Raw genomic sequence first — 25,471 nt, forward strand, 5'->3', positions numbered from 1 at the left:
TTAATGCATGATTTATTACCGCTTAAAGAAAAATGACTCTTGTCTTTAGAAACTGCATGCTTTCAGCTTCAGAAAAATTACATGATGTGCGGAAAATATTTTTTATTAACCTTTTTTATATTTACTAATGCCAAAGTGGCAACAAAAATTGGAACACTAGAGAAAAATACTGTCAGTGCTGTGGGGTCATAATTATCCTTTTTATTAAAAATTCCTACTTTACCAGAGCATTTTATCCAAACCTAGGACCTGTGGGTATGATCTAATTTGCATGGCTTTAATATATTAACAGTTCACTTCAGGGGAGCTACCTAATTAGCTTGCCTGTGGCCATTTCTGACCATATTTGCTTTTTGCCTACCCACGGTAATACCTGGAGTTCTCAGAGGTGCTCTGGGCATTATTCATAACATCTGTGAAATGTAAAAAGTAAGTGAGCATATTGATGTTTGCCCATGATGAAATCTCTCTTGGCCCGTGGACCTTTGTATTTGGTTGAAACTTTTTTTGAACTTAGGTAAATATGGTATCATGTTAAGATTGAATAAAGCTGTTCATTAAATTCCTGAATTTCATGTGTATGTTAGAAGTATTTCCCAATGATGTTGAGGAAAGAATTGGTTTAAAAATCTATTGTGCATTGACGGAAAAATAAGTGAGGATCAACAGATTATCACGAGTGAAATGTGGTTAGAGGTAAAAAGAGAGAAATCAGAGAAAAGACTGTTGGATAATAATCAACTGTGCACATGTGGAAGGGACAGCTATTTTATTTGCTTAAATCTATTTTATTGTCTGTCATCTTAATATAAGAATGCCCAAAGATTGAACATTTATCTCTAACCACCATTTCAACTGTGGTAGCCAATGAATTTTCCAAAGCTCCACCATTCTTCTTAAGTATCCCACTCCTTCCAAACTTCATCCTTCGCAGAAAAGGAAAGGTCTTCAGACCACTTTGTGTCTGTCAGCCTAACCAGAAAACATACCTGCATTTGTAGCCATAAGGCTCCTCACATTCAAGACTTATCTTTCTTCTTGAACTTTTTATCCTATATTCCATCAGCTGGGTTTTGACTCCTAAATTTTCAACTTCATTCTCTCCACTGGCTCCTTTTCTATAGCATATAAATATGCTCAGTCTCCTCCCATATTAAACACATAACTCAACCTTTTGTCTGGTTATGCCAGACACTCTGTCACCCTCTTCCTCTCCACAACCAAAGCTAAGCTTGTTGGGGAAGTAGTCTATGCTCAATTTCTACCACTCCATGTCCTATTCATAAGCCAGCCTCTTGCAGAAACTACTCCTTCTTGGATCATTAGTGCGACTTTATATAAAAACTTTGAGATGGATGGTAAACTATGCATAGTTTAAGTGTAAAATTTGAGAAGTTTGAACACACACACACGCACATATATATATATAAGTGAAACCATCACTATAATCAGGAGAATAAACATATCTAATATCATCCCTAAAGGTTTTTGTGCCCCTTGGTAATCCCTCCATCATGCTCCTATCTGTTGCTTTGTTCCGCCTCGCCCAACAACCCTCAGCAACCACTGTTCTGCTTTCAGACTAGAGATGAGTTTGGGTTTTTTTAGAATTTGATGTGCATCACATAGTATGTATAATTTTTTTGTGACTTATTTCACACAACATGATTATCCTGAGATTCCAGCATGTTGCTATGTGTAACAATAGTTCTTTCTTTTATTGCTGATTATCATTCCATGTGTGGAGCTAGCACAATTTGTTTACCCGTTAGCATGTTGATGGACTTTCAGGTTGCTACTAGTTTTTAGCTATTGCGAATAATGAACATTCAAATATAAATGAACATTCAAATATAAATCTTTGTATGGACATAATGCTTTTATTTTTCTTAGGTACTAATGCCAAGAGGGGAATGTATAGATCATATGTAGATACATGTTTATTTTAGAGAAATTACTAAATTGTTTTTCAAAGTGCCTATACCATGTTACATTTCTCCCAATTGTATTTGAGAGTTCTGGGTGCCTCTTATCCTTGACAACATTTGGTATAGTCATTTTTTTTTTCTTTTTCTTTTTAATACAGGGTCTTGCTCTGTTGCCCAGGCTGGAGTATAATGGTACAGTCATAACTCACTGTAGCCTCAAACTCCTGGGCTCAAACCATCTTCCCATCTCAGCCTCCTGAGTAGTTGGAACAACAGGCATGTGTCACCATGCCTGGCTAAATTTTTAGAGATAGTGTCTAGCTAAGTTGCCCAGGCTGTTCTCGAACTCCTGGCCTCAAGCATCCCTCCCACCTCAGCCTGCCAAGTAGCTAGGATTACAAGCTTGAGCCAGTATTTTAAGTTGTATTTATCCTAGTAGGCATATAGTGGTGTCTCATTGTAGTTTTGATTTGCATTTTGTTAATCATTAATAGTGCTGAACATCTTTTTGTGTGCTTATTTACCATCTATATAACTTTGCTGGTGAAGTGCTTTTTCAAATATTTTGTCAGATTTTTTAATGAGTCATGCATTTTTTTATTATTTGGTTTTGAGAGCTCCCTAGATATTTTGGGTGAAAGTCCTTTATAAAATATTTTATTTCCATATATTTCTCCTAACCTGTGACTTGCTTTTTTTTTATTTTCTTGATAATGTCATACATAGAGCAGAAGTTTTTACCTTTTATGTAGTCCAATTTGTTAATTTGTTCTTTATATGGATCATGCTAAAGGTATTACACCTAACAAATCTTTGCCTACCCCAAAGTTACAAAGACATTCTCCTTTGTTATCTTCTGGAAGCCTTACAGTTTTAGGTTTTACATTTAGATTTATGATTCATTTTGAGGTTTGTTTTTTTTTTTTTTAACTCATTAGGCCACTTTGTTTTATTTTATTTTTTTATACTTTAAGTGCTAGGGTACATGTGCACAATGTGCAGGTTTGTTACATCTGTATACATGTGCCATGTTGGTGTGCTGCACCCATTAACTCATCATTTACATTAGGTATATCTCCTAATGCTATCCCTCCCCCCTCCCCCTACCCCACGACAGGCCCTGGTGTGTGGTATTCCCCACCCTGTGTCCATGTGTTCTCATTGTTCAGTTCCCACCTATGAGTGAGAACATGTGGTGTTTGGTTTTCTGTCCTTGTGATAGTTTGCTGAGAATGATGGTTTCCAGCTTCATCCATGCCCCTACAAAGGACATGAACTCATCCTTTTTTAATGGCTGCATAGTATTCCATGGTATATATGTGCCACATTTTCTTAATTCAGTCTGTTACTGATGGACATTTGGGTTGGTTCCAAGTCTTTGCTATTGTGAATAGTGCCTCAATAAACATACGCGTGCATGTGTCTTTATAGCAGCATGAGTTATAATCCTTTGGGTATATCCCCAATAATGGGATGGCTGGGTCAAATGGTATTTCTAGTTCTAGATCCTTGAGGAATCGCCACAGTGTCTTCCACAATGGTTGAACTAGTTTCCAGTCCCACCAACAGTGTAAAGGTGTTTGTATTTCTCCACATCCTCTCCAGCACCTGTTGTTTCCTGACTTTTTTTTTTTTTTTTTTTTTTTTTGAGACGGAGTCTCGCTCTGTCGCCCAGGCTGGAGTGCAGTGGCTGGATCTCAGCTCACTGCAAGCTCCGCCTCCCGGGTTTACGCCATTCTCCTGCCTCAGCCTCCCAAGTAGCTGGGACTACAGGCACCCGCCACCTCGCCCGGCTAGTTTTTTGCCTTTTTTTTTTTTTTAGTAGAGACGGGGTTTCACTGTGTTAGCCAGGATGGTCTCGATCTCCTGACCTCTTGATCCGCCCGTCTCGGCCTCCCAAAGTGCTGGGATTACAGGCTTGAGCCACCGCGCCCGGCCGTTTCCTGACTTTTTAATGATTACCATTCTAACTGGTGTGAGATGGTATCTCATTGTGGTTTTGATTTGCATTTCTCTGATGGCCAGTGATGATGAGCATTTTTTCATGTGTCTGTTGGCTGCATAAATGTCTTCTTTTGAGAAGTGTCTGTTCATATCCTTCACCCAATTTTGATGGGATTGTTTGATTTTTTCTTGTAAATTTGTTTAAAATCTTTGTAGATTCTGAATATTAGCCCTTTGTCAGATGGGTAGATTGCAAAAATTTTCTCTATTCTGTAGGTTGCCTGTTCACTCCCTCAGTTTTTTTTTTCATTTGTTTGTTTTTGTTTTGTTTTTTTATATGGTACTAATGGCAGGGATTTTTACATATGGATATCTAGGTGTTCCAGTAGCATTTGTTGAAAGCGCAATTATTTCTCCACTGGATTGTCTTTGTACATTTGTAGATAATGTGTTGTCCATACATATGTGTGTATTTATATCTTTATGTATGTGTACACATATATTTATGTACATGTATCTACATATGTGTATATATATCTTTATATATGTGTATATGTCTTTGTGTATATTTTTATATGTTTGTGTATATATATCTTTGTGTGTGTGTGTGTGTACATATCTTTATATATATGTAGGTCTGTTTCTGTACTCTATTTTGTTACATTGATTTCTTTCTCCATCTTTATACCAATGTGATGCTGTCTTGATTACTGCAGCTAATAAGATGTCTTGAAGTCAGACAATGTTAGTCCTCCAAATTTATTCTTTTCCTTTTTTCATAGGTGTTTTGGGTTTTTTTGGTCCTTTGCGTGTCTATGAATTTTGCAATCACCTTGTCAACTTCACCAATAAAAAAAGCTTGTTGAGATTTTGATTGGGATCACATGGAATTGTCGACCAATATCAGAAAATTGACATCCTAACAAGATTGAGTCTTCCAATCACTGAACATACCATACTCCTCATTTATTTAGGTCTTTAATTCTCAGAAGTGTTTTTCAGTTTTCAGAATTAAGGTCATATACATCCTTTGTCATATTTATCTGTAATTATTTCGCATTTCATTTTGATGCTATTATAAATGAGTTTTAAAATTTTAATTTCTATTGTAAATTGTGAGATACAGAAATACAATTGATTTTTGTATGTTGATCCCTTATTCTTTAACTCTTATTAAATTCACTTACTAGTTCTTGTAGCTTTCCTTGTGTAGATTCCAACAGGTTTTTAATGTAGACATCATGTTGCCAATGAATACAGAGTTTTACTTCTTCTTTTGCAATCTGATTGCCTTTTATTTCTTTTTCTTGACTTGTAGCAATGGCTAGAATGTCCAGTAAAATGTCAAATAGAAGTCATGAGAGAGTATATCCTTGCCTTATTCCTGATCTTAGAGAAAAACATTAAGTCTCTTACCATTAAGTATGACATTTTCTGTAGTTTCTCATAAATGCCCTTCATCAAGTTGAGGACATTGCCTTCTATTCCTAGTTTGCTGCAAGTTTTCATCAGTAATAGATGTTGGATTTTTGTCAAATGCTCTTCTGCATCCATTGAAATGATGATATAATTTTTTGTTTTTATTAATGTGGCAAATTTGATTTTCATATGTTAAATCAACATTTCTTTTCTATGATTAAATCCCAAATGGCAATTATATATTATCCTTTTTATATTTTGTTTTATTTTCATGTAATATCTTTGCCTGGTTTGGGTAATAATGTAATGTTCAAGGAATGAATTGGGATCTAGTCCCTTCTCTTCAATTTTCTAAAAGAGATTTATAGAATTAACATTATTTCTTCCCGAAGTGTTTCGTGGAATTTACTAGGGAAGCTATTTAGGCCTAGAGTTTCCTTAGTAGAAGGTTTCGTTTTGTTGTTTATTTTGAGACGGAGTCTCGCTCTGTCGCCCAGGCTGGAGAGGCTGGAGTGCAGTGGCAGGATCTTGGCTCACTGCAACCTCTGCCTCCCGGGTTCAAGCAATTCTCATGCCTCAGCCACAGGAGTAGCTGGGATTACAGGTGAACGTCACCACGCCTGCCCGGCTAATTTTTGTACTTTTAGTAGAAACGAAGTTTCACCGTGTTGCCCAGGCTGGTGTCAAACTCCTGACCTCAAGTAATCGCCCTCCTCAGCCTCCCAAAGTGCTAGGATTACAGGCGTGAGTCAGCACACCTGGTCTAGAAGTTTAAAAAAAAAAAAAAAAAAAAAAAATTATAAAACAAACATAGGGCTATTCAGATTATTTGCTTCCCCTTGAGTGAGTTTGGTAGTTTGTGGTTTTCAAGGAATTTGTCCATTTTGTCTAAGTTGTCAAATTTAATGGCATGAATTTTTATTCATAATGTTTCTTCATTATCCTTTTAATATCTGTAGAATCTGTGGTTGTATTATCTGTCTCATTCCCAATATCACTAATGTGTCTTTTTTTGCCTGGTCAACCCGACTAGATAGGTATACATTTTATTGATCTTCTAATAGAACCAGCTTTTGGTTTTATTGGTTCTATTGTTTTTTTCTCCTGTATCATCGATTTCTGCTCTGATTTTTATTACTTTCTGTCTATTCTTTTGGGCTTAATTTGCTCTTCTTTTGCTAGTTTGTTAAGGTAGGGTGTTTGCTCACTGATTTGTGTACTTTCCTTTCTGTTGCTAATATAGTTAGTACTGCAAATTTCTTTCTAAGTGCTACTTTGGTGCTTTCCCAAAATTTTGCAAAGCTGTGTATTTTCATTTTCAATCAGTTCAAAATACTGACTTATGTCCTTGACTTATGATGGTTTGACTTACTGATTTTTCAACTTCACGATGGTGTAAAATGATACACATGCAGTAGAAACTATACTTGGAGGACCCATGCAACCATTCTGTTTTTCACTTTCAGTACGGTATTCAATAAATTATATCAGCTATTCAGTACTTTATTATAAAATAAACTTTGTGTTATATTATTTTGAGCAACTGCAGGCTAATTGTTTTGAGCATGTTTAAGGTAGGCTAGGCTAAACTATTATGTTCAGTATGGTAGATGTATTAAATGCATTTTTGATTTTCAGTGTCTTCTAACCAAACAGAATTCTCTCTTATTTATTCTTTCCTTATAGTAATGATGACAATAGTAGCACCAACAACTGATGTTCACTATACATTTTTATGTACAGGGTAGAGTTTTAAGAATACCTTTGTTAATACATATCATACTAATGAAAATTATATGAAATGAATTACTATTATTATCCTCATTTTATGGATGAGTGAACTGAGCCACTGTGAGGTTGAATAGCCTGCCCAAAGACATATAGCTAGTAACTTAGCAGAGCTGTGATTCAACATAGGAATTCTGGCCAGGAATCCAAGCTATTACACTCTAGCACTTCTTTTACAATCATGTTGTTTATGATGAAGCTCATGCTGCCTTCCTAAACTTCATGCACCTTAGGGATATTGGGATGGTGGCTGTCTTTATGCTAATTAAAGAAACTAGGTTTGTGAGTTTCTTTCACTGTCATCATCAAACTTGTGATGGTGTTTCAGTTTTGTGATTATTATACAACAATTTATTATTTCTCATAATGCTATGGATGATAAGGTGGTTCTTCTGCTTCATTTCATGGTTGGGGTGCTGGGAGTCGCTGAAAGATCCCGAATGCCCTTGTCCACAGGATTGGCAGTTAGTGTTAGCCTTTGTCTAGGAACTCAGCGGAGGCTCTCTGCACATTGACCTCTTCAGTGGCTCCTTATCTTCCTCACAGCATGGTGATCTCAGGGTACTTAGACTTACTATATGGTAACCGGCTCCCAAGAGTGTGAAAGTGGAAACTACTGGACCATCTTACACCTAAACACCAGAACTGGTGCAGAATTACTTTTGCCACTTTTTGTTGATTAAAGCAAGACATGTCCAGCCCAGATACAAGAGGAAGGGGACCATACCAATCAAATTCCAGTAGGTGTGGTTCACCAGGATACCAAAATAACAGTGTGCACAGACAGAAAACATTTTGAAGCCACATGAGCAGCCCTAAGAATAAACTGGTTTTGTGAGCTCTTCCAAGGGCACTGAAAGCCAATCAGTTTTTCGTAACAAAGAAAGGGACAGGAAGTAGTCAAGCCACCCACAAAATGTTGAAGATCTTGGTGCATATAAGTGGCTTGAAAAGTTTGATGTTCGAGATCACTCTGAAGGTCACGCAGGAGTCCTAGAACCATGCCAAATGTGTGCTTAGAAGCATTTAGCTTTAAAAAGATAATTTTGGAATTCATATTTTTCTAACCAAGCTCTGTGTTCCTTTCCATCTTTTCTTCTTAAACCTTAGATTTGTAAAACTTAATTGTGTATAGTATCTTTTTTTCATTTATTCACTATTTTTTCCTATCACACTAGGTTTAGATGGTGCTTTCAATTATTTTCACGTTTTGAGATTCATTATTTCCTTCATTCCTCACAGCCACATAATGTTAAAAGTAGAACTATGATTGAGATTCTGGGACAACTAGCCCAGTGCCATTTTTTACTGAATGTTACTGCCTCCTATTCTTTCTAGACAAAAAGAAAGACATTATTAGTTGTCATTTCCTTTCAGCAGCCTATAAACTTGAAGATTTTCTGATATAGTATTAGAATGGTTTTGGAGACACTTAGGAGAATCATAGGACAAATGAGAACCCCTGGATGACAAGATATGTGGGTATGTTTGGGGTATATGTAATGACCAGAAACAAATAAGGCTAATGTTTAGAACAGAGAAAACCAATTAACACATTTATTTCAGATAGCAAGTGTGCAGAGTGCCAACAATGTTCACTACTCAGACGCTGCTCACACTTCAATTATCAATTCCTATCATTGGTTTGACATTAGGTCTCCTGTCTTTAGAAGAACCATTTTTGCTTGCCAGCAGCCAGTAATATGTTTGACTTTTTGCACATATATTAAAAGTTCATCTCGTGTTTCCCACACAGATGTAACTTGGATCAGAATTGTGTTACGGATATTTCTAAGCCAATCAAATAATTTTTTGCCAACAAATGCTAGTTTTATTGAAATGAACCACTGGCAGTATGAGAAAAACTAAATCCAAGTCATGTATCTGTAGCCAAATAGCTATATGGCTTCGGTCAAAACATTTAATCACTATATAGCTTAGTTTCTTCATGTGTTACATTAGCGGAGCTATACCAGAGCAGTGCTTACCCCCCTGACTGAATCACCTGGGGAGCTTTGCAATAATGTCAACACACAGCCTCACTTCCAGAGATTAAGACACCGGTAGCCTTGGTTGAGCCTAGGCATAAGTAAGTTGTATAAAACCCCAGATGAATCTAATGTGAGCCGTTGATTTGATGATCTAATTGGTAAGATTCCATGGTAATTTTGACATTATCCCCAGCTCACTGGTTGGTAATTGGTATTATTAAACGTAGCTACAAAATAAGGTGTTACAATACTTTGGCTTTGATAGTTACCAAATAAGGGGTACCTTTTTGACAAATTAGTGCATGATTTAAAAAATCACTTGCTAAACAATCTTTGTACTGAACTTGATATAGTCTTCTCTAATTGAAAAAGCACTTTAAGATCTTACAGTGTTTCAAGGCTGTCATGATTAAATTAGCTTTTGTTTCATAGACTGGACATATGGAAGGTACATGTAGGAAACTGGGTTGAATCTGCACTTACTCAATGGTGTGATCTACAATGCCATGTTTTTTAAAAAAATTCTGAACAAAAACCTTTCCTCCTTATTGGATCTAAATGTGGAGTCATGGACTGGTTGATCCTTTGAAGCCATGTGTGTCTTTAGGCATGTTTACAGTGGCCCCTTTTATGTCAATGTGCTGATTTTCATACTCAAGACGTGTACTTTATGACTTGAATCCTAAAATATGTGACTCCCCCACTGGGAATATTTTTTAATTGCTTTCGAGAATATAGTTTTTAAGCACCTCTTTCTGGTTCCTTCCTAATCTTCAGAGTGTACATACTTAGCTCTGGAGAAGCCAGTTACATGTTTAGGAAATGATAGTTTATTTTGCTGAATGTTACTGACTCTGCCATCTATTAGCAGTGTGACTTTAAATAGATTACTTACTCTGAAGAGGGCTTCAGTTTTATCTGTATAGTGGAAGTAGCAATCACCACATACAAAATAAAACAAATACAGAAAGGAGTTCTAGCACAGTGCCAATTAAATAGTGGCTCCTATCCACCCATCCATCCATCCATCCATCCATCCATCCATCCTCCCATCCATTCTTCCATCATTTTATCCTACTATTCATCCATTCAGATACTTATAAAGTGCCTACCATGTGACTGACTGTGTTTCATGTTGGGAGAACCAGAAGCTAGAGAACCAGTTTCTAACCTGGAGGCCTCCATGATGTAAGGAATGATCAGAACTCAGGAGAGGTGATGCACCTGGTTTTCATTTTGAGTTTTTTTATTAAGGTTTTTGTAACTCATATTGTTGCAAATATATCTAGCATTAAACCTATAGATAAAAATCTAGAAAACTTATTGCAATGTTACAATGGCTTTGTATTTTATTTCAAAAATGTCTTTTGTACTAGTTAGGTGCTTTGGCTTATTTGGAAATTTTTGAGAAGTTATGCCTTATAACCTGTTTTCTCTGTTTTTGCAGGTGAATGACTTCACTCATTAGTGTGGGAAGTCAGATTTTGTAGTAGACTGTCATGTTTTCCACATATGCTATATCAGGAGAATACAAATTATCCTCTACTATATATCAGGAACTTTCTTTCTTTGAATAGCTATTAATTTAGTCTGCATTATTATTATAACAACAGTAATTTCTAATGCTATTGAATGAATGGGCTATCGGCATTTTCATTATTACTTCTTTCAAACAATGAATTATCAATTGAGCTGTAAAAGTGTACTCTGTTCAATCTTTGCATTGAAGGATTCATTTTGGCTGCATTTTCTTTTCTTCTTTGTCGTCTTCTTTTTTTTCTTCCTCTTTCCTTGAAAGCTCTATAAAATTGTCTTCAAGTGAAATGAATATAAAATAGGAAATTGGCCGTTTGGGTCACATTTTCTAGTGCAGGTGTAAGGCATAGTTTTTACTGAGCATAACAACATACAGGACAATTCTGATCATGTCATCCAATTGATGATGATAAACATGTTGCTTTTAAGTCTTTGTTACAATATGTGATAATAAAGTCTTAGTAACTCCTGAGAATATCCTTCATACTGGAAGAAATTGTTCATATTACAAACTTTACTTGTCCAGAAAAGTTAAACTATACTTATTACAAAGGAAGAGAGGGCAAGACAGAGAAACAGGCAAATGTAAAATTAAGCCGCATCATCTATGGTTTCTACTATAATAGAATGCTTTATATGTGTTTTCTTCTTAGAATAAAGGCTGTGAAACAATGAGGATTCTGTGTCTTATATCATGGGGTTTTATTTGCTCCATTGTCATTTACGAATATTCAAATGTTCCACAGGGAGAATTTTGTAAGCTAATTGGAACCAAAAGGCAATTATAAGCAGTAGAACTGTAATCAGTGCCAAAAATAATATATATTTTTATCCACAATGAAAGTTAAATAACTTAGAAAATAGTTGTGAAACTTCACGCTTACTAATCACACATCTACATGATCTTTGTTCTAAGGAGTGAAAATGTTTTTACCCACATTCTGATTAATTCACAAGGTCTTCATAAAGAGGGTAAATGGAAAATCGTGTTACCTCCATTTAGAACTGTGACTTTAAAGGGCCAAATTTATCACCTGTTCATAAAATTGCAGTTGTAGAATTAAAACTAAAGTCCTTTTCAGACTTTTAGGTCTCCTACTTTAGTTCTATATGTTAGACCATTGTGCTTTGTTTTAGGAGAGTCATTTAATTCTCTAACACCTCTAAGGAAAACACACTTTTAAAGGCAGTTTTGTTCTTTTTTGGTAGAAAAATTAGGAAACAAAGCGTCACTTTATGTATAACTTTTTGTGTAACAGGAAGAGTCACACAGAAAATAAAAAGTTAGACAGTAAGTTGAGCTTAGAGAGAACTTGGAGGTTCTCAGGAGAAAGGAAGCATTTCTAGTCATGCTGATTTCAGAGGCAATGAACCTGGGGGGTGGTGGACTCTTGACTTGGCCAGGGGCAACCAGGTGCTGGGTTCCCCGCTACCACCCTCTCAGCCATCCAGACACAATGGTGATGAATGTTCTGTAAGCTGGCCCTTGTCTTAGTTTACCTTGTCAAGAATTTGTACCTCCCACGGGACTGCTGTATTTGGTCTTCAAACAGTCCGAGTGACTCTCTTTTTTTACAGGTAATTTTTTCTTCATTTTAAGCTGAATAAAAAAAATGAAGGGCTGATTAGGGGGATCTTTTTCACAGGAGACCTGTTTTCTCAAAGCTCCAACCATTGATGTATATGTTACCCTCTTCCTGGATTTTCCCTTTCGCCTCCATTCTGTCAGCTAAATCCTTCTTTACCATCAAGGCACAATACTGGGTCACCTTTTCTGAGGTCTTCTCAGAACCAAAAAGGTTTCTATCATAACACCCATCATACTGTGTCCTAAGGGTCTTTTTATCCTTCTTCCTGCCTGGTTAGAGCACTCCAGAAATATGAGAGCTATGACTTTCATTGCTTTATCTCAGTTCCTAGAATGAAATAGGCATTCAGTCCATAGGTGTGCAATGAATAAGTCTATTCAGAGTTGTGATCTCCATAAGGTGTTATTTAAAAGTTTTAAAATGAGTTGTTTATTAAATTATACTTTATGGTGTCATTTGAAAGACCATTAAAGTATTTATTCATCTTGTCAGATTTAAATGTGTCTTTTTTCTCTCAGAATAATTTTAAAACTACTTAACATTGTTTCCTCAAATTTCTCGTCTATAAAATGAGATTTTAATTCTTAAATAACTCATGGAGTGTTGTGAGACTCATAGGAAGTAAAGTTGAAAAGAGATTGAAAAGGAGAAAAAAGTGTATTTGGGTATAATGATTAATGATTTTGAAAGATATGCTTTATTTTCCAGAAATGGAAAATGATAATCAGGTATTTTTTGATTCTGGTTTTGTTTTTAAGTTTCCTCTTCCTCATATTTAATGTGAAGAGTCTCACTGGCACATATGGTCTCATGGAAGACTATTCTGCCTTCCCAATTCTCATACCCAGTTTTTGAAATTTCTTTAATCAGAGATAAAACTTTTTACTTCATAATTAGACATAAAAATGCAAATGATCAATTCTGAAGAGATTGACTGATTTCAATAATCATCAGGGTAAAAATCATGAGCCCTTTTCTCTGAGCAGGTTTGATTGAGGAAGACCCAAGATACCTCACAGAGAGTGATGGAGATGGGGAAGGAAAGAGAGAGATAGTGGTTTACAGAAAACAAACGTCGCCTAGGGAGTGTGACTGAGAATGTAAGTGATCTGTGCAATAACGCACAATCCAGAAACCCTCTGAGCCTGGAGAAGGGAGGTGCACCTGAGTGGAGTTAGTAGATCTTTCCTCCAGCACCTCTCCCTGAAGCTTCAGAAGTCAGTCACTTCAAAGGATTCTTTTCCTTTGCCCTACATTAAAAGGAGACTTCTAATCCTTTCTGGACCACACAACAATATTAGCTCCAGTAGAATTTTCGAAAGCTGTGTATTTTTCCTTCTGATCTAAAAATTCAAGTGTTAATATGCATCATAGTCAGAGGCAAATAAGAACATTACAGAAATGCAAGAAAGAATCAGATCTCCTTTGTTAAGCAGACTGATTCCGGACACCAAAAGCCTCATTGCTTTGGGTTATAAACCAGAGAGTAAACATCTCTGGGAACTGTTTAAGTGTTTTTCCCCTTCAGATTCCTATCCAAGGGCATTTCTTCATAATGTCTCAAACTTAGATTTTATCATGGCAATGATCCTTTTAAGACAGCGTTGGAGCTTGTTTTCCCGGTGTCCCACTGTTCATCTTGGCTTTTCTTCTAAACTGCCTCTCACCACTGATGTATTAGCCCCATCCCTTTTGTAAAATCAGTAGAAGCCAAGGCAGAATTGAAATTGTGGCCATGGGGATAAAAAGCTATGTGAAAGTGTAGAGGCGCAGTTGGCATTAGTATGTCCTGTAATCATGAGACCTTGATTTTGACAGGTATTTGCCTGTAAATACTGAGTTAAATCAGAGTCCCTAATTACAGGAAAGGAGAAAAAGGCAGTGTGTGACTACACTAGAACAAGGGAGGCCTTGGGAGAGATGATTATAGAAGATAATAGGCATTAGTAAAGGCCTGTAAGAAACATTTTCCCTGGGTGATTGTCAACTGGCTTTGATTAAATAGATCATAAACTGAGTTTGCAGGAATGTTTCCAAGTGTACAGACTGTATTATGGGAATTGGCAGGCCTCCTGACAGAGTGGGTGAGGTCCTCATTGTTAATTCTCAAGATGGATGTTTTTGGTTAACAGTTCTTGTATTTTTCCAATACTTGGTATACTGCAATGTACGTTATAATGTACTTAGATGAGGACACTGCCATCTAAGTAGAAGTTCAGACAATGAAGTATTATCTCTTTTTTTCTGGAGGGTAAAGGAGTAACATTATGGGAGAAAGTTCTGAGAAATTCTGTTGTGGTCCTTTTTCTTCCATTATTTTATTACTATATAAGCTACATTCTGCCGTAATTACTAAAAGTTTGTGTCAATCACAGAATACTTTCAGTGGGCCATGAATTTGGAATTCCATCTGACATGATTATTGATTTGACACCGCAAGTGGTTTCAGTAGAGTATGCACATGCACATGCCCCTAAGAATTGTGGCCAAATAATTTATCAAATTATAACATATATTGAATTTTAATTATTCATGATAATTTGAATTCCTGAAGAATGAATTAATGAATGCAGTTTCTAACAAACCAACCTTTATGTGCTTTGGAAAATAGACCGCTTCACACTGAGTTAAAATGAATGTCATTAAGAAGCTGAAATGTCCTTGTCTTCTGTAAATAAATGCTATCAGATTAAATTACTGGCCTGGCACGGTGGCTCATGCCTATAATCCCAACACTTTGGGAGGCTGGGCGAGTGGATGATTTGAGGTCAGGAGTTTGAAACCAGCCTGGCCAACATGGTGAAACCCTGTATCTACTAAAAATACAAAGATTAGCCGGGCATAATGGTGTGTGCCTGTAATCCCAGCTACTTGGGAGACTGAGGCAGGAGAATTGCTTGAGCCTGGGAGGCGGAGGTTGCAGTGTGCAGAGATCATGCCATTGCACACCAGCCTGGGCAGCAGAGTGAGATACCATCCCAAAAAGAAAAAAAAAAGAAAACAGATTAAATTACTGGCACACATTGTCCCTAATTAAGAATTTGTGGGTCAAGTATTTTTTGACCAACCATGACTGAGTGGAGTACTGTGGGGGCACTGCAAAAGTGCTTATATAAGCAAAGAACATTGGTGGTAGCCGAGACATTGGAAATCCTTAGGTCGTGCGCTCTGTTTCACAGGTGAGGATAATGAAGCCAAGAAGGGTTGAATGACCTACTCAAGATCAGAAGGCCAAAAATAAAACCCAGGCTCTCAATTCCCTAGTCGTATCAAATTATCACCTCACAGGTTTTTTCCTCATCAAAAGTACCCCAAAAATCTATGGAAAGAACTAAAGCTAAAGTGAATTTAAGGAAATGACATTGTCTGAATGAGATCCTTGAAGATTCTGTCCATGTCTATTCATTTTTAATTCCTTAGTATGTAACACAGTGCCTTGTGCATATTAGGAAGTCAGTAAACTTTTCTTTAAAGCACTACTTTTGCTCTTAGTAGAAAAATAACATTCTTTAAAAATATGCTGCCATGAGCATTTAGTGTGTATGGTGCTATGACTCAGAATATTTTCTTTTGTGATTAGTTATGATTAAAATTGCCAAGGATAGAAAAACATTCATTTGTTGTCTGCCAGTATTAGAAAAGCAAATTTCTTTGGACCTTTGTTAAGCCTGGATTGGTTTTGGGTTATATGGCTTCTCACCAAGATGTGGTAGAGCCTGGTTCTTTCCAGATTTTGTATTGAGTAACAATGTGGGTTTTGACTTACCTACATGTAGACTGGTTTTTGCTTGCCCGAATTTTTTTTTTCTATCATTAAAGGTGTTATCTTGTTTACTTCACACACGTACATACACACACACACACATACACAGTCATAAGACTGTAATTACATGATTGTATCATGTACATCACACCCAGTGAGACTTTGGAGAAAAAGCATTCAAACACCCATAATCAGAGGATTCCCTTTCTTGCTGCAGGTCTTACACAGGGACCTCACCAAATACATTTTTGAATAACAGGAAAAACACTTGGTAAAGTCTCATTCCAGTGTTGTATTCATCTCAAATCTAATAAGTGTAGATGTACAGCTTATGGCTTTTAGTGGGTTTTTTTTTCTCAGTATACATTTCACAACTTTTAATTTTTAAGGGTTTTTGACACTTCCATCTGCCAAAATTTCAGAGACGTAGTAAACACAATTTTGTGTGAATTGGAAAAACCATCAACTATAATTGAAGCCTTTGTCATATGTTTTGATGACTCGATGCAATTATAAACCCATACAAATTGAAGGTAAATTTAATTTCAGAGATCCTGGACCAAGGTACAAGTTTCTTAGACTTATTCAGAATTCTAAGCCAATGATAGTCACTTTACAAGAGAACTATGCCAGAGATATGGCTATTTTATATTGTCTTTTGAACAACCTCATGAACTTTCACTGTTTATACACTGGACAAAAGTTAAGGATCATATCCCCTTTTGACTAAGAAATAACAAAAATGCATAGCTTATGGTTTTGTATGTGTGCATGAGTATTTTGGAATTAATGGTAGTGGCCATCATATAACCATATGCAGTTATGCTTGGCAAGTTTTCAAGGTGTTTACTGGTAGAAAATGCATATCTTACTCATCATGTAGGAGGCAATTAACAATGAAAGAATATGTGTACTGCCAAGAAAGCATTTGAGTAAAGGAATGGACTATCAGGAATATAATAGTTCCAGTTCAGATGAAAGTGATATGAGAGTCTATGTTCCTTGCTGCTTAGCAAGTTTACTGAAATATGAAGACAGTGGTAGGATTATACACAGGATTAGACATTTCTATTTTAATAACACATGGATGGGCCAAATAACAAAGGAAAACTTAGAAATGAAGTAACTGATTGACAATAATCAAAAAGCAATATTATGGATAAAATAAAACAAGTATTTAGCATTTGCAAAGTACTTTCATGCATATTAATTCTTTGATCCTTGTAACAACCTGGTGAGGTGAGGCATGTGTGGCAGATCTTGTCATCATCCTTGTTTTACCACTGAGACTTGCAAAAGTTTGCACATCTTTTTATAGCAGAGCTAGAAATAGAACAAGCTCTTCAGATGACACATCCTATGATACTGCCTTTCTGTGTTTTCCAAGAACTATCCCTTATGTATATGTAACTGATGATGGTTACAATATGGCTGCAGCTGTGATTAAAAATCTCTCCTTACCAATGGCCAGTTTCTGACTGGGTCTTTTCCTGATCACCTGCTCTTTGCTGGTTTTTTTCTTCTATTGCTTGTCCTCACAAATGTCATCAGAATAATTCCAAAAACTGTGTGTTCATCTTTCCATCCATCCCTCCTTCCTTCCATCTGCCCATCCAATCAATGAACTAATTTGTGTGTACAGTGTATTCACCTATATTCCTATAATTCATGGCCCTGCTGTACATCTTCTTTCCCCAAACATTCAACCTGTATATTTCTGACAGCGGGAAGTGACTGGGCAGGGTGACAGTTGCTCTGGCCATTACCCATGTGTGATAAATTGCTTAGTAATCTCCACAGCACCGTCGTGCATACATTGAGAGTGTTTAGAGCATTGTAACTTGGGAGAATTTCCAATCATTCATAAATATCCATTACTCTGTCCCTTTTACATTCAGCTTTCCACATCTGTTTCAAATTGTTCAGTACTATTCCAGGAGTGCATTAAAGCTCCAATCCAGGTAGTATTAAGGGGATAAATGAGGCACAGGGAAGAGATACTGTATTTTTCTCAAAGCAATTCTTTCTCCTTTTTACAGAGTTAGGAGCCAAGCAATTTACGATTAAGATTTTCAGAAGATATGCTTTGTCATTTTAAGCCTTCCTTGTCTGTGGGTTTAAAAACGAGGTTTTAGCTCTAGCATCCTGGCATACCTTAATGTATTTCTCTGTACAGGTAGATTGTGAATATCATTTCTACCAGCAAACCTGAAGTAGTTTTAATTCATTATGATTCAGTGTGGATTCTTATTGAAGAAAAACGAAGAATAGTTAAAACCTAAGGTCAGTTAGAAATAAATAAGTGCCTGAGTATGCCTTTATGTTTGTGATGTTCAGGAATGTCAGAGGAAGTTGTCAATAATTTTAGTTTGATACATTTTCTACAGGAAAAAAAAATTGTTTTTCAGGAAAAAGGCATTATTTTATGAATTATAATTTGGCTTTATGTCTGCTCTAGGTGATTAAATGAAAATTATAAAGGTGGATTTTTTCTCCCCATATACTACCCATAAGCTATTTTCTCAGGTGCTTTCCAAAGAATGTATTTTCATAAGAATGACCCAGCCTGTACTGTTAGATTTACAGAAGTCTCATCACATAGTACAGAGATGCCCTGCAGAATAAATGCATATAAAGATAGCACCGTATGGTATATCAGATGACACGTAAGTATGAGAGAGGAATGTTTTCAAGTTGACCTTGAAGATGTTAAGGGACTTACAGAACAAATACAAGGCAGGAGGATAACTGAAAGATGATTCCCTATCTTTGGCATTATGAGTATTACCCTTTTATGGTAATACTCATAAAAGGGATGACAAGCTGATTATCTGACCCAGAATAAAATGCCCACACAGTAATGTAAAGAAGAAGGAAATTCAGTTGCATGTCTCTCACTAAGATTAGTAAAAACCTCATATCATCACATAAAGTGCACTAAATCATTGCATTTGAAGTTGGTCTATGTCATAGTTACAGTCTGCAATTTCATCCATGCATAGGGGATTGACAGCTGCTCCATCCATTAGTATTAATAAATTACCATACCAACATCCCACACACATCCACCAAGAAACTGAAGAAACCCCTCCTACACACTACTTTGTTTTGAATCCTCCAAATGTTGTAGGATAGCTATCTTTTTAATAAGTAGACATTATTGAATATAGCATATATTATAGCTAAAAGTGATGAGACTAGGAATTAGTAAGTAATTGTAACTTTATTCATATATTAAAATAGGTTAAATTATCTCTTATCTCTCTGTCATCTAAGGAATGCCTATGACCATTTAAGAAATGGTCCTGAACTCCTAGGGCATTTTATTAAAGAAAAAAACAATTCAGAATGACATTGACAGCCTGTTTAGTGAAATTTTTTCTCTCCTGAAGGACCTCCAAGAGTGTCCTTTAAATGAGATGAAAAAGAACAAAATGAGTTTTGATATGATGACCATGTGTACTTGTTTACCCAGAACAGTTCAGTTTATACCGTTTGCTCTGGCATAGTTATTAGTCACTACCTGTTTACTCTCAAAAGGTCCTGATTTGAATGGAAAATTATATGTTCATCAGGTTTTAGAGCATTTCTTATATAACCACGGCCTCTTCCTCTACCGTCTAGTATGATTCCAGTTCCCGTTTATGTCTTTTGTGTGGAACACCTGTTTCTACAAAGGAAGAAAGAAAGAAACAACTATGCCAGTCCATACACCTTCACCAGCTAAAAAATTCATCTCTTTTTCCGACTCTTTTATTCTTTGGGTTCTCATCCTCTTTTCTCTGCTTTGTGACATTGCACTCCCCAACACTGTCCTTATAGAACATGTCAGGGACAAGTCAAAGAATGTCACTGTATGAATATTTTCCTATAGAAACAGGCAGCTTAATCCTTTTCAGTGCTTGCCTGTGTGAAAAAAAATGTGACATATAGTCATGGGTTACTTAATGACAGTGATACATACAATAAATGCATCATTGTGCAAGTGTTATGGAATGTACTTATACCAACCTAGATAGTGTAGCCTACTACACACCTAAGCTACATGTATAGCCTCTTGCTGCTAGGCTACAAACCTGTATAGCATATTACTTCACTGAATATTGTAGGCAGTTATAACATTTGTGTATCTAAACATAGAAAAAGTACAGTAAAAATATGGTATTATAATTTTATGGGACCACCATCATTATAAGGTTAGTCATTGACTGAAATGTCATCATGTGGCACATGGCTGTATTTTATTCTTTTTAATGAGGAGGAATTTAGGGCCATGCTCCTCAGTGACAGGGAACTATCAGATTGAGTTATATCTCCCCTTAGAAAAATTTGTTAAGGGCCTACTCTGTGTCTGACATCTTCTTATACAAAAATGACTGAGAGATTATCCCTTATGTCAGGAACTCACAGTCTATTAATAGAGAAGACCATGTTGAACAATAATTACATATACTACTAGAAGTGAATACTACCAAAGCACTACTACTTTATGTATCACCAAGAGTATGGAAAGGTGCGGTGGGAGAATAGGCATGGGATTCAATCTGGGATCTGCTCCTTGGGGAAGAGATGATAGAGTAGGTAATGTGCGAACTGAGTTTTGGAGGAAGAACAGAATGAAGGTATCAATTTACATGAAGGGCTCTGCATCAGGTTTGCTCTGAGAAAATAGATAGTATTGCATTGGCCAACATACCCTGTCACAAAATATCACTTATTGTCCTGTACTCTGCATTCTATAGAATAAAGTCTTTTGTTGTTGTTCTGAAGAAGAGTGGAAGTTGGCAGTTTACTATTTTTATAATAGCCATAATTTTCCAATTTGTTGATACACCTTCAAATGTACTTTAGAAAGACCATTTCAGAGCTCTCTCTTTGGACTTTCCTCTGCAAAATAGACTTCTTTGCTTTGTATACTCTCAAAGGTCTTGTTTGTTTTTTAAAGCATTCTTATTCTTTTCTCTTCTGAGCTTAATCAGTGTATGGTTCCCACCACACACCCTTATATTTTGCACTCACGTAGCATTGCAGTGCATTTATATATAAAGATCTGGCTAGTGGTATAGTCCCAAATACCATATTTATTTATTTGTATCTTACTGCCATGCTGAAAATAAACCATTATAGAGCACTTGATAAACACAGCTGAATGAAAGAAACAGTTCTTCTAACCTTGTAGTTACTGCTGCCATCCCTCCCAGGTCTCTGATTCCTCTCTCTCCTGATCATTTCTTTCTGCCTTGTTATTTCACTAATTTCCGTAAATTCTGTCTTCTATCTTCTCTCTACATTTTTTCCAAGTGATGCAGCCTTGCTCCAATTTCCAGATTCCGCTCTAAGTCATCTAAGTCAGTGTTGTTTGGATGGATTCTCTAGTCATCTCCTACCTCCATTCTTCATTCTTTTCCCAGTGTTCAACTCAGAAACAGATCATCTTCTCTTCCCATATCTAATCCACTGGCCAGTTCAGCAGACTCAGTTATATAGTGTCTTCAGCATGTGTTTCTCTCCCTCCAATCCCTTTCCTTACCATGGTATCAGTTTCCTTGTGATATTTGCAACTCCAAAAGTGAGACTCATCTAGGAGCCATATTCCACATTGGTGCAAGTTTAAGTCTTCAAAAACATACAACACCTTTAAAGAAATGCCATCACCAATGATAGAATTCAGCTATCACTGTCAAATTGTTTCCTAACTACTTTTTATATTTAAGTCCCACTGTCTTTCTTCATGAGTCTCTATTATGCTTGTACAGAGAGGCAATGCAGAGCCCTCAGATTAGAACATCTGAGTTTGATTTATGGCTCTGTACTTGTTAGCTCTGTGACCATGGACAGATTATTTACCTTCTCTGTGTCTCATTTTCCTCATCTGTAATGTGGGGATAGTAATTGGATCTACCATAAAGATCATAGCAAGGATTAAATAAAACTCTCAGAGCAATGTCTAGCACATATTAAGAATTCAATAAATATTAGTATTTTTGCAATTTAATGACAAAAACTACAATTACTTTTGCACCAACCTAATAGAGTCCTATCCTCCAAAATCTTATGGTCTTCTTCTGTTAATAAGTATCCTATTTCTTTTTAAATTTTAAAATCATCCAAAACTTACATTACATGGTTTTCTATTTTCACATCTTGAAATCTCATCTTGCTAGATAGACATTCTCATGTTTTCTGTTAGACCAATAGTATCCATTTATATGGAATTCATAATTAATTATATGCCTTCACAAAATTCATATGATCTGCTTATGCCAACGAATATAAAGGTGAAAGATAGAAACTGCTGTTATCTCTCTATCAAAGGGGTCCTCAACCCCCCGGGCCACGGACCATGGCCTGTTAGGAGCTGGGCCACACAGCAGGAGGTGAGCAGCCAATGAGCAAGCGTTACTACCCGAGTTCCACCTCCTGTCAAATCAATGGCGGCATTAGATTCTCATAGGAGTGCAGATTTGACTGTGAACTGGGCATATGAGGGATCTAGGTTGCACTCCCTTTATGAGAGCCTAATGCCTGAGGTGGAACAGTTTCCCCCCGAAGCCACCTGCCACGCCCCCAGCACCCACCCCACCTCACCCCACATCCCTGGGGCCGAAAACGTTGGTGTCCAGTGTTCTACAGGATTGAGAGATACAAAGCTAAGAAAACTGAAGGGTAGATTGAAAAATACACTTGAATTATTTTATGATCATGACTTGAAACCACATGTAAAGTTGAACAACCAGGAAAACTATCTCTGCTTTTACTTCCTTTTCTGAACCACAGTAAGTTAATGCTCAGGACTAGATATAACACATAAGGAATTCTAAGGTTCCTAAGTAACAGTGCTATGTATGGGGTATCATGGGGTTATCATTTGTGGTAAATTTGTTTTCAACACTGGCATTTTTTTTCTCTTAGGGCAGAAATTTAGCATCTGGAGAGGTTGGATTTTTTCCAAGTGATGCAGTCAAGCCTTGCCCATGTGTAAGTATTAGTATCTTAATTTTCTCTTGCTTCATTTTGTTTTTGATGCTGTGATTAATTGTGCAAAAATCTACAATGGATGCTGGCCAGGTCAATTATTAATTTTATTACTGTTTTCTGGAAGAATCATTATTTTCAACATCACTATGGTTCTATTGTCAGAATATGTTTTTAAATATTAAGAAAATATATAGAAGAGGCAAATTTTACTTAGCAGAATTTATAAAACTAAGTTGTCTAAAAGGTTTTAGAAGAAATAAACCACAGCCACAAATTAGATGCATTGTACAAGTTTCCCCTTTCCCACTGAACTGAGAATGGTACGGTCTGCCTCCAGTCACTCGGGTTACAGGGCGATATTATGCTTCAGCTGATATCTTTGAAAGCTTGCTAAAAAATGAAAAGTCCACAAATTTTTCAGCCAAAGGTCTACATATATTTTCTATAGTGTGTCATTACTTTTTATATAATGTCATAATGGAATTTTCTGAAAATATAAAACACAGATAAAAGGAGAATAAATGAACATTTGCTCAATTAATATTATGGGTGAATATAACCTAAAATGTACTCCTTGGTGTGTTATGATACTGATAAATTTCTGTTTAGGGTAACATGATTTTAATATCACAATTTGGTAATATGGGTGACGTTTTCCACACAATTTTTTAAGTTATTGACTCCAAAGTAAATGAGATTTCTTTACTAATATGATAGAGATGATTGCCTGAGGGGGAAAAACTCTCCTTAAACTATCTTGCTTGCTGTGTTTCAGTGGTTACTGAATTTCCAAACTGGACATTCTTTTCAATGTTAGAAACATGAGAATCTGCCATCCTTGGCTCTAGAATGTGCACTATAGGATAATTTACTCCACTCATTCAAGCTTAATTATTTTCAAAAACAAAGAGAATAGAAAAGCGTTTGTTACTCTGTGGTTGTGATCTAATATCACATTTTTTTAACTTTTATTGTAGGTTTAGGGGTACATGTGCAGGTTTATTATTTGGGTAGATTGCATGTCATAGGGGTTTGGTGTACAGATTATTGTGTCACTCAGTTTCTAAGCATAGTACCTGGTAAGTAGTGTTTAGATCCTCACCCTCCTCCCACCTTCCACCCTCAAGGAGGCCCCTGGAATCTGTTGTTCCCTTCTCATGTCCATGTATACTCAATTTTAGCTTTCACTTATAAGTGAGAACATGTGTTACTTGCTTTTCCTTTCCTGTGTTAGTTTGCTTACGATAATGGCCTCCAGCTCCACCCATACTGCTGCAAAGGGCATGATCTTGTTTCTTTTTATGGCTGTGTAGTATTCCATGATATATATGTACCATATTTTCTTTATCCAGAAACATATGAGCATATGAGCATTTAGATTGATTCCATGTTTGTGAATATTGCTGGGATGAACATATGCATGCATACCTTTATTTGTAGAGCAATTTATATGTCTTTGGGTATATACCCAATAATGGGATTGCTGGGTCAAATGGCAATCCTGTTTTAAATTCCTTGAGAAATTGCCACATTGCTTCCACAAAGGCTGAATTAATTTACATTCCCACCAGCAGTGTATAAGCATTCCCTTTTCTCTGCAACCTTGTCAGCATCTGTTATTTTTTTACTTTTAATAAAAGCCATTCTTACTGATGTGATGTGGTATCTCATTGTGGTTTCAATTTGCATTTCTTTAATGATTAGTAAAATTGAGTCTTTTTTCAAATACTTGTTGGCCGTATGTATGTATGTATGCTTTCCAAAAGTGTCTGTTCATGTCATTTGCCCACTTTTTAATGGAGCTGTTTTTTGGCTTGTTAATTTATTTACATTTTTTATAGATGCTGGATATTAGACCTTTGTCAGATGCATAGTTTACAGATATTTTCTCCCACTGTGTACGTTGTCTGTTTACTCTCTTGATAGTTTCTTTTGCTGTGCAGAAGCCCTTTAGTTTAATTAGGTCCCATTTGTCAATTTTTGTTTTTGTTGCAATTGCTTTTGGCATCTTAGTCATGAAATCTTTGCTAGGTCCTATGTCAAGAATGGTATTTCATAGGTTATCCTCCATGGGTTTTATAACTTTATGATTTACATTTATGTCTTCAATCCATCTCGAGCTGATTTTTCTGTATCATATAAGGAAGTGGTTCAGTTTCAGTTTCCTGCACATGGCTAGCCAATTATCCCAGCACCATTTATCAAATGTTTAGCTCCCACTTATAAGTGAAAACGTGTTATTTGCTTTTCCTTTCCTGTGTTAGTTCACATATGATAATGGCCTGCAGCTCAATCCATGTTGCTGCAAAGGACATAATTTTGTTTCTCCCCATTACTGAATAGGGAATCCTATCCCCATTGCTTGTTTTTGTCAGCTTTGTCAAAGATCAGATGGTTGTAGGTGTGTGGCATTTTTTCTGGGCTCTCTATTCTGTTCCATTGATCTATAATGTTACATATTATTGTCTTATATTACATTATAGTCTTGAAAGATTATTGAAGTTTGATATCACTCTTATTTAATTAGATAAGCTA

The 25,471-nt window shown here is 36.3% G+C and overlaps 1 protein-coding gene across 2 annotated transcripts in view; it reads left to right on the forward strand.

The window, feature by feature from the left end:
* Positions 1 to 25,471, forward strand: part of VAV3 (vav guanine nucleotide exchange factor 3) — a 413,795-nt gene that overhangs the window by 346,399 nt on the left and 41,925 nt on the right. For both annotated transcript variants that reach the window (XM_023197184.3, XM_023197185.2), the window contains exon 21: positions 22,871 to 22,936. In XM_023197184.3, coding sequence (XP_023052952.2) covers positions 22,871 to 22,936 — 66 coding nt within the window. The remainder of the gene's footprint in view (positions 1 to 22,870; positions 22,937 to 25,471) is intronic.

Source organism: Piliocolobus tephrosceles, chromosome 1 (assembly GCF_002776525.5).
Source record: "Piliocolobus tephrosceles isolate RC106 chromosome 1, ASM277652v3, whole genome shotgun sequence".
Classification (NCBI taxonomy): Eukaryota; Metazoa; Chordata; class Mammalia; order Primates; family Cercopithecidae; genus Piliocolobus; species Piliocolobus tephrosceles.